At 45.9% G+C, this 10,585-nt stretch overlaps 1 protein-coding gene across 2 annotated transcripts; it reads left to right on the top strand.

Moving 5' to 3' along the window:
- The first annotated feature begins 2,349 nt into the window (after positions 1–2,349).
- Positions 2,350–7,063, top strand: RPS14 (ribosomal protein S14). 2 transcript variants are annotated; one of them, XM_033096965.1, is made up of 5 exons: positions 2,350–2,503; positions 3,681–3,831; positions 4,501–4,662; positions 5,747–5,823; positions 6,938–7,063. In XM_033096965.1, the coding sequence occupies exons 2-5, from the start codon at positions 3,683–3,685 to the stop codon at positions 7,003–7,005; spliced, it is 456 nt and encodes a 151-aa protein (XP_032952856.1). In that variant the 5' UTR covers positions 2,350–2,503; positions 3,681–3,682; the 3' UTR covers positions 7,006–7,063. The 2 variants fall into 2 exon arrangements, with proteins under 2 accessions (XP_032952856.1, XP_032952857.1); XM_033096966.1 differs by lacking the exon at positions 2,350–2,503 and adding an exon at positions 2,550–2,707.
- The last annotated feature ends 3,522 nt before the right edge of the window (positions 7,064–10,585 follow it).

Here is a 10,585-nt window from a genome sequence, read left to right as displayed (position 1 = left end):
GCCAGATGGGAGGGGGCTTGGGGGATAGGGGAAAAAAGAAAAGGGATTAAGAAGTACAAATTGGTAGTTACTAAATTGTTATGGGGATGTAGGGCACAGCATAAGGAATATAGTCAACAATATTGTAATAACTATGTATGGTGTCAGATGGGTACTAGATTTACCAGGGTGATCACTTTGTAAATTATATAAATGTTTCATCACTACGTTGTACACCTGAAACTAATACAACATTGTATGTCAACTGTAATTGAAAAAAAAGAATTATTTGTAAAAAAAAATTTTCCTGTGGAAAAATTTGTCCTGAGGGGATGGGGTGGACGGCCTTCAGCCGCAACATTAAGCTATGCTCTCTTCAGCAAGCCTTCCCTCTCTGAGGTTTAGAGGTCTGTTTGTTTAATACAAAGTGGGACCCACTCCACAAGGCTCCAGTCTCTGCTAACATAAGGCCCCTATTGGGGAGCTCACTACTCGAAAACAAAAAGCCCTCTTTTTCAAAGAATATAAACAGGCAATTCACAGAAGAGATGCAAATGCTCAAAACAATCCATAAAGACATGTCTGACCTTACTAATCCTGGAAGAAGCACAATACAACAAGGAGATATATTTAGTTTCTCAGTTTAGCAGAAGTAAAAATTGATGTGAACTTTCTGGAGGGCAGTTTAGCAACACATATCAGTACATAAAATACCTGTTCCTTTTGACTTCTGGCAGTTTACCCTGCCAGAAGGAAATAGCACAAGTGTGTTCTTGAGAGTTTCGTTTATATTTGCAAATTCTGGAAATAACCAAAATGTCCAATGATATAGAACTGGTTAAATGAATACTGGTACAGCCGAATAGCGGCCGAATAGCTCAGTTGGTTAGAGCGTGGTGCTCTTAACAACAAGGTTGTTGGTTCAATCCCCACATGGGCCACTGTGAGCTGCACCCTCCACGAGTAGATTGAGACAACTACTTGACTTGGAGCTGATGGGTCCTGGAAAAACACACTTAAATAAATAAAAGTTAAAAAAAATTAAAAAGAAAAAGGCCTCTTCTGTAAGTATATGCATAGATGATATTGGAGAAGGACATACACTGAGGTGGTAATAGCTGTGGGTAAAAATGTCATTTCTTTTCTCTTTTTTGTTCTCCATTCTGCATGTTTCTATTTTATGGGTTTTTTTGTAATTAATTTATTTTGTGAAGGGGAAAGGAGGCACTACAGCTTTAAGAAGTTCTTCCTTAAATGAAGCTCAGGTTGTTCAGTGGCATCAATTCCAATGCACAAAGGGCTATATGCTATTGTGCATAATCGCTCATTTTGTTCAAAAACTTACAGATATATGCAATATATATACACGTACATACACATATGTATATGTACACAGAGGGTGCCAAAAAATGTATACACCTTTTAAGAAAGGAAAAAACTGAAACACTGGGCTGGCCCGGTGGCTCAGGTGGTTGGAGCGCTGTGCTCCTAACTCCGAGGTCACCAGTTCAATTCCCACATGGGCCAGTGAGCTGCGCCCTCTACAGCTAAGATTGTGAACAACAGCTCTTCCTGGAGCTGGGCTGTCGTGAGCAGGTGCAGGTGGAAGAAAAGGGGGGAAAAAAAGAAAGGAAAAAACTGTATTAAAATCGTAGTCACGTGTATACACTTTTTGGCACCCCGATATATATATATATATACATATATGTATATATATATATATATATATTCCATTTCATGGGTTTTACATACATGTATAGGTATATATATGCACCTATACATAAATACATATACACACACACACACACACACACACACACACAGCTATAACCTGCTTTTTGGCCCTTCCCCATATCTCTATCTATACATTCTCCCAATGTTTCAAGGTCCTCCAATATTGTTATTAGATCGATATATAGAAGTAGCTATTCAACCTATAAGCTTTGAAGTCAGAATTCCAAATTGGCCACAAATGTATGATCGCAGGTAAAATTCCTCATCTGTAAATGGGAAATCAAGACAGCATCTATTTGATCATGCTGTAAGGATTAAATGAAGCAATGCATATTGCTTAGCTCAAGTTGGTATATAACAAATACTGAATAATTTGTTCTTACTTTCCCTAGCACATATCTAGTAGGCCTAACTCGGTTCTTTGTTGTTGTTGTTCCCCTCCGCGCCACGAGGTGCGCTGTTGCTTCCAGGCTGACCAGGCCTGGGGTCAGACTGGCGGAAGTCCTTCGAGTCGCGGCAGCCGCCATCTTAGGACATAGATGTAGCTGCTGGTACAATCTCAGAGGCCGACCCGCTCGGGGCGACACCCAGCTCCTTGCCACCTTTGGCGCTCCCTTAAGTAAGAGTCTTTTCAAGAGCGAGGCTTAATCTCCTTGGAAACGCTAAAGCCAGTGTCTTCCGTGAGGCCTCGCCCCGTGACCTCAGACGTACACTTCCGGGTACGCAACGTGACCCATCGCCCCGCCCCTCCTCTCTCTTTCCGGTGGCGGAGTCTGGAGAAGACACGCAGGTAGGATTGCTGGTCGAGGACAATCGGGTGGCATCCTGCGGCAAGGGGGTCCAGCGGAGTTAGGGGCGCGGGACTGAGGTCTTTCCGTGGAAGTTGAACCAGGTGCTGGGCGAGAAAAGCGCGGCCAGTGGACCCCATACGCAATTTTTCGCCTTGTCTCGGGAGGCGGCCTCCTTGCTTCAGGAAGGAGCCTGTAAAGTGGGGGTGAGTGAGGGTCTAGCTTTGAAGGCCTTGGCCCTGCGCTACGACCCCCGCTACGTTTAAGTGGCGTTGCGGCGTTGTTGGGAAGGAGCGGGTATCCTAGTCTAACGTGGGCTCCCGCTTCTATTCCGTCAGTTTCTTCCTGAGCGGTCGCAATCAGGCGCCTAATCTCTCGTTTGGAAAATTAAGCATAATTATGGCGCCGATTTCGTGGGGTTGTAGTGTGGATTCAAGGAGGGAAGGCTGGGGAAACAGCTCCGTGTTTCTTAAATCTGGGCGATTGCAAAGTCGGGTACGTTGCAAGTTCAGGGCGCTCAGGGCCGGCCTCAAAGCCAGAAATTGGGTGTAGGGACGGCAGGCACCTAAGTGTTCGCTGAGTACCTGCCATGCGACTGTTGCCCCTGAAAGCAGAGCAGAGAAGGGGGTGGAACTCAGGCCTGTTGGGAGGGGCTGCGGCGGGTATTTTGCAATAAGACCCACCTGGGAATCCTGTTTGTGGGAGTGTTCGCAGCTGCTGAAGGCCCGTGCGTGTCCTGGGCACTTCTCCGGGTCCTTTGCAGGACATTTGGTCCCTGCGGAAGGGTCCTTGATCACGTGCCATTGCCCACCTAGGCTAGTTAGGCAAGAAGGGTTATTGGTAAACAGCCACAGTACGATTAACTGGACCAGTAAAACAGAATGGTGGGGTTTTTTTTGTTTTGTTTTTTAATAATCTTGTAACCCAAAAGTATAAACGTTATGGGCTATTTGAACCCAGGGACGTTTTCTAAGCCTGGATTTTTTTTTTTTTTTTTTTTTTTTTTGACAAAGCCAAATGTCTCCATGGGCATTTTGGACAGAACCAAATGTCTGCTAATCCTTGGGAGCAGGTGCTCATAGAGAAGCAAAACTTGGGGTTTTCTTTAATAGCCAGGGAAAAGGGTTTCTGGAAACCCTTTGTATGTTAACTTTGTGATGTTTTAAAATTTTCTTTTAGAAATGGCACCTCGCAAGGGGAAGGAAAAAAAGGAAGAACAGGTCATCAGCCTCGGACCTCAGGTAGCTGAAGGAGAAAATGTATTTGGTGTCTGCCACATCTTTGCATCCTTTAATGACACTTTCGTACATGTCACGGATCTTTCTGGCAAGTGAGTATCTGGGTGGAGAGGTGCAGGACCCAATTAAACAAGGGGTGTGGGGGAAGAAATGGTCCTGGAAGAGGGTGGCAGTGTAAGGGGTTTTCTTGAAAGAATTAAAAAGAATGTTCAGGTGAAATGTGCTTGGTTGTTTAGTCCACAGATAACTCATTTCCTAGGCACTGGAGTTACAAGAGAGATGTTTTGTGCCCTTCTGGCCTGTCAGTGTGATTATTGAATCCTGTCTCTTGGTACTTTGTAGAGGCAATGGTGGACTGGACGTTAGCCCTAGGTACAGGTTTGGGCTGCCATTAGCAAGTTTTTGTGACTTGTGTGATGTCACTCATTTTAAGTTTTGTTTTCTGCAGATGTAAATTACGATAATAGTGCCTGCCTCACAGAGTAATTGGGAGAAATTAATGCAAAAGTAACTAACCATAAAGTATTAATACAGACTTTAGCTGTCTTGTGCCTTTGAACCCCAGTAGACTGAACCCCAGTAGACTGAACCCCATGAAGGCAGAACCTGTAGCAGTCTTGTCAGAGACCAGGATGCATGTTCCAGTTGATTTTCATCCTCTGTCATACCAGAGCTGTGGATCTCTTTACTCATTAAGGCAGGATATGCACTCTGAGTCCTTGTTAGACAGAAAAGAAATGACCCTGTGCTTTTGTCCCCAGGGAAACCATCTGCCGTGTAACCGGTGGGATGAAGGTAAAGGCTGACCGAGATGAGTCTTCTCCATATGCTGCCATGTTGGCTGCCCAGGATGTAGCCCAGAGGTGCAAGGAGCTGGGCATCACTGCTCTCCACATCAAACTCCGGGCCACGGGAGGAAATAGGTAGGTAAGGCTGGGGCTGGGTTGTAAGCTGACTGGGTTTGGCTGCCAGAACATCTTAATTTGAGGCTTAGTTTTTCTTTTCTGACTTTGTACAGGACATCTTAGCTACGTACGTAATTAATAACTGGTTCCTATATGCTTCCTCCGCCAAGCAACTCACTATGTTTATTAAGCATTCACTGCATACCAGGCTGTGTGTTCTGGGTACGAGAAACGAGTGATGGGGGAAAGTAAAGATAGCCTCCACCCTCTTGTGTGGCACCTAGGCTTTTGGAGACTTGGAACAACATAGAGCAGGGGAGCACGTGATTTCTGTTTGCAGAAAGTGCTGGGAAGTGAAAATACAGTGTCACGGGTGGATTGGTGAAAAAGTGTAGTTTAAACATAAGACCTAAATGTGCCAGAAGTCAGTTCAGTGAAGGAAGGATGAGAGTATTCCAACCAGAAACAACTGCAAGGAAAAGGTCCTAACAAGGGAATGAACTTGGCACATCTGAGGGAAAGAGTGGCATGGGGTGTGATCAGAGAGAGAGGCTGGAACAAGGTCCTGTTAGATCATGAAGGATCTGGTAGGGAAGAATTTGGACCGGGGGCGGGGCATAAATACTGTTTAATAGTAATGACCTGGTGGGATTGGGGGTGTGTGATTGTTTTTTGTTTGTTTTAAGATGACTTCTGTGAGGAACCGACCAGATAAGAAGTTAAACTGGTCCAGTGGAGAGATGCTGGTGTCTTGGGTGGGTGGAGCAGTGGGAAATGGACAAGGCACCAAAGAAGATTTAGAATCACAGCATGTGGCTGGAAGGGCAGTGCCTTAAACAGGCTGTAGGCAGAGCAGGGTGCAAACTGACCCATGGCTCTAATGTGGCCTGTCACTTATTTTTGTATGGTCTGTGGACTGAGAATAATTTTTACATGTTTAAAGGGTGGTTTCTTAAAAAGTACGTGACGAAACTACATAAACCATAAGTGACCCGCTAGACCTAAAACATTTACTATCCGGCCCTTTATGGCAAGTGCACATCCCTGAACTAGAGGGTTGTGAGAGCTCGCAGCCTATGATAACTGGGTCTTCATTTCCTAGGACCAAGACGCCTGGCCCAGGGGCCCAGTCAGCGCTCAGAGCCCTTGCCCGCTCGGGAATGAAGATCGGACGCATTGGTAAGGGCCCTCCTCTAGCTGGTGCTTGCATTAGCTTTGAAGCGTTGGCCCCAGAAAGCACGTGGTGTGCCCACTGGACATAGGGCCTGATCTGGTGACTAGGCAGTTAGGTTACTTAATGCAGGCTGCAGCACGCACGGTGTGACAACATCTCTGAACACCGGTCACCGTGACGTGAATGTCCTTCCTTTCTACATTCGGTCAGTACTGTGTCACTTCTGAACCTCTTCCTGACAGTGGCAGGTGGGACTAAGAGGTGAATTTTTACAAATTGAAGGTTTGTGGCAACCCTGTATATCCAGCAAGTCTAAAATCAGCACCATTATTTTTCTAATGTTCTCGGTGGTTAGCTTTTTTTTTTTTTTTTTTAGCAATAATGTATCTTTTAATTGAGGTGGATGTACATTATTCTTATAGATAATGCTGTTGCACACCTAAGACACTGTAGTTTAAACGACTGCATAAGCACTAGAAAACGCCCCAAATTTGTGTGGCTCACTGTATTGCAGTGGTCTGGAATCGAACCCGCAATATCTTTGGGGTATGCCTGTGTCAGTGTGGAATGTCAGTCGATGTGATAATGAATGAAGGTGGGCAGCAACTCCCATGGTTGAGAATCACAGCAAGTTCCCTACATTTGTGTAGTCACAGGTCTTAGCCCTATTCTGTTGTTTGTGTACTTGGTGGCAACATATCCTGATTCTTCAGTCTGATGGTCCAGTCCTCCTATTTTAAGATTTTTTTTTTCCAGAGTGTTTTCAACTTCCTTTTACCTATTGAAAAGGAGATAGTCTTCAGTTACACTGTTCAGGAGGGCTTTTCTACTAGACTCTGGGCTAGGTGTCACGCACCTGGATTTGTTGCCTGCCTCAGACATCCTGTGCAAGTTGCTTAGCCTCTCTGAGCCTCAGTTTCCCTTCTGGAAAGTGAGTTCAAACCACATTGAAAGTTTTGAGGAAGCAGCGGGGAGGAGGTTGCAGCTCCATGTCCATCTGTTACATCCGGAGGACTCACTTGGGGACCAGCTCATCCACTGCACTGCTAGCCTAGGGAGGCCTGGACACCTTCCCATCTACCTTCCAGGCAATGATGTTTTTTCTCTTCCTCCCCACAGAGGATGTCACCCCCATCCCCTCCGACAGCACCCGCAGGAAGGGGGGTCGCCGTGGTCGCCGTCTGTGAACAGGACTCCTCAAGTTTCTGTTTTCTGTTAATAAATTGCCTTTATATGAGCTATTTCGACTGTAGTTTTCTCTCCTTCATGTAGAGGCCACCCCTCAGGGAAATTTGATTCCTTTCTCCTGTCTGTTGAACCAGGGTGTGGGACTGAGTTGAGATCACAGGTACAGTGCTAAACCAGCAGGCATTTAATACATACGTCGCTTCAGAGGTCGCTTCAGAGGACGGGTATAACCTGTCCAACAGGAACTCCAGAGGGTTTGATTCAGCCCCTGACGTGGGACGGTGTGTGAGCCTGGTTCTGCCAACTGGCTTCCTGAGAGGAGGAGCCTAAGGAGAGGTGAGAGGTTGGTGCTGCGGTGGACTCGTGCACACACTCGTGTTGTGGCGTTAAGTTACCTCAGGTATCTAAAGCAGACCAAGGCCTCGGAGCTTGTTTTAAAAGTGGAGGTTTTGATTCCAAAAATGGACCAATTCTTAAAGAGCCAGAGTGGAGTGGAAACTTGAGCCAAGTGTAGCCTGAGCAGAGGAGGAGACTTCCAGACTTGAGCCATATATACACATGTGTGGGTGTAGACTCGTCCCCCATACCTTCTGTGCAAAACTGGTAGCGCACTTTTGCATCTTGCTTTTTCTCACTTGGAAGATCTTGGAGACTGTTCCACAGCAGTACATAAAGTACATAAAGATCCAGGCATCCCACAAATACATACCAAGCCCTATTTTCATCAGCGATGAAAAAAGTTTTGCTTTCCGGAAGCTTGTATCCAGCTCCAAGGACCCAGTGGCACCAGAAGGTACTGAGTGTTCTACAAGGGATTGGCACAGGGCCCTGTGGTGGTGACTGCTACACCAATGGATTATTAGGAGACGTAGGACAGCAGCAGAATGTTTCCAGGTTCATCACATAGCTTGTCAGTACTTAACATTCCATTGTCTGGAGACACGACATTCCCCCTTGGAAGAACCTTGGAGACCCAGGCCTAGCCATGGCTCCTACTAACTTACCCATGGGGGACAAGTCAACCTTTTTGGACTCTTCATCCTAAAAATGAATGTGATTACAACCTAACGTATAAAAGGAATCCATGTTGATAATTGATTTTAGTAAGTGAAGAAAATACAAATCTAAAGGAATTCCAAATAATACAGAAACTCCCCTACCAGTAAGTGGAAATTAATTTTCCCTCCCCTTGAGTGTGGGCTGGGCTTAGGGACTCACTTCCCAAAGAATAGAACGTGGAAGAGGGAGATGTTCTGGAGAGACCTTAACCAAACTATTGAGGGTGATACTGCTTGTGAGAAATGTTGATGACCACGTACTCTGATTTGATGAGATGAGAGCACCACCTCTGGGATAATTCTTGCCGAAAACCCATAACCCAATTAGAGGACATTCTACAAAATAACTACTTGAATTGTCAAAAGTCATGAAAAACAAGGACAAAGACCAGAGGAGTTTAAGGAGACATAATAGTGCAATGAGACCCTGGATCAGAAAGTGCATTTGTGTAAAACGAAATCTAAATAAAAGTCTGGTGTCTAATTAGTTCCTTAGTTTCGAGAAGTGTATCATTAAAGTGTTTAGCACAGCGCCTGGCACCGAAGAAGCTGCTATTCTTACGCTGCTTCGGTTCTTATTGCCAAGCAGCGTGAGTGACAGCTGGCTGGAGTCCTGGTGGGAAAATGCTGGCAGGTGCTGGGGCATTCTTTATTTCCTGTGATGGGGCTTTGCAAATTGGCCTGCTGTTTCTTGGTAACCAGCGATGCAACCAGCCAGGTCTTTGAAAGCAGTTCTTTTGAGGGTTTTGTTTTCAAGGAGAGCTAATTTCTGCAGCTCAAGTTGGAATGTAGCGGCCTATAGGCCCTGAGGCGGGCAGGACTCCATGAGGTGCTGGCCACCTGCGATTACAGACCTTGGAAGCCCAGCCTTGGCAGATGAGCCTGATGTCCCTGGCTGTACCTGCAAGCCCAGTCAGGCCCCTAGAGATGGTCCCAGCTTCTCTCCTGGCTCCTTTCACCTGAGCTCCTGCAGCGGTCTCCTGACAAGTCTCCCTATCGTCTCTGGCCCCTGCCTACCCCCACCCCTCCACCCCCACCTCCTGCCCTAGCTAGGTGATCTGAAAGTAACTGGATTATATCACTTCCAGGGGCTTATCACTGCTGCACCCTGTTGTCTTCAGCCTAGAATCCAGTCTCCTGCAGGAATCGCCAGTGTTTTTTATCTGGCCCTGCCCTACCCCTTCACCCTCTGCCCAAGCCAAACCTAGTCCTTTCACTTGACCAATTCTTCATGTCTAAAGTGTTTTGCCCATGCTTCCCTCCTCCGAGCTTGGCTCTTTTAATACCTGCTTTCCCTACTTGTCCTCACTACCTTCTGCTAATCTGTTAGAATCAGTTTTTCATCGCTCACAAAGTTATCTTCCTGGCTGCCCCTCAAGGTGCTTTTCCACTGAATTTCCAGAGCACCCTTATTCTCTGTATGGTCACCCTTTATCCCAATAGCCTGTTTTCCCCACTAACCTCTGAGCTCTCAGAGGACAGGGAATATGTCTTGTTCAGTGTCTGCCACCCTAGCACCCATCCCAGTCTCTGCAACAAAGTCGGAGCTCGATAAAGATTTGTTTGATGAATCATTGAAAGAATAGATGAATGGGCTTCCACATTCTGTAGTTAAGTCAACTACATAGTTTGAAGGGCCTTTCTAGATCATGGATAAATTAAAATCCGTAAGTTCCTGGGCTCCAAAGAAGTAAAGGGCATTAAAGAAATGAGAAAGACATCAAAATGAAATGGATTAGGGAGCAGAGAGCTGTAGGTAACGAAAGCTGTGGTAGCCATTAGGGCAAATACCAGAACCAGTGCCAGGAAGTTAAACTTAAGCTCTGTCCCTAACCCCAGGGTGAGGGAGCTGAACTTGACCTTCACAATAAGCGGGAAATCCTCAGATTTCTGAGCTAAGGTCCCAGGTAGGACTGTCCCCGGGCTCTTGACAGAAACAAAAGCATATCCTCTGCGGAGAAAACCACTACAATTGAGGCCTTGCCAGCTGCTTCTGCTTCTAGTTAGTCTTCATTGACCTGGGTGATGAGGTGGCTCTCTGTCGTCCCGGAGGCTACTGTCAAGGCCATTCTCAATCTCCTAATGCAGGATCAGGAAAATCTTTCCTGATGTAGCTTCAGGGGAGTATTACTGACCTTAGGTGGTTCAAAGAGAAGATGTGTAAGGGACTTCAAATAGGGAAAGTTCTATCCTGGGGAAGAGGGAGCAAGCAGTCTTATTGCATGTAGGACTTGGCCAGTGGGAAGGAGTTGTAGAGAGGTAGACTTGAGCATCAAATAAAGAAGTTTCCTAAGAGCCGCTCGGTGGGAATAAAACTGCTTCATGAAATAGTTATCTCCCCATCATGGGAGGCATGGAAATACAAACCAGACTCCAAAGCCTAGTTACATCAGAATTTCTTAGTGAGGCAGAACCCCAATTGTACCCCAGTTGTACCCCAATATGCTATTCCTTCATCTTCTATTGTAAATAGGAGTCTCCACTTTTAGCTGGATATATCGCTGATTAGAATAAAACTACA

This window comes from Rhinolophus ferrumequinum, chromosome 24 (assembly GCF_004115265.2).
Source record: "Rhinolophus ferrumequinum isolate MPI-CBG mRhiFer1 chromosome 24, mRhiFer1_v1.p, whole genome shotgun sequence".
In the NCBI taxonomy this organism is placed as follows: domain Eukaryota; kingdom Metazoa; phylum Chordata; class Mammalia; order Chiroptera; family Rhinolophidae; genus Rhinolophus; species Rhinolophus ferrumequinum.
This window is presented reverse-complemented; position numbering and strand designations above follow the sequence as displayed.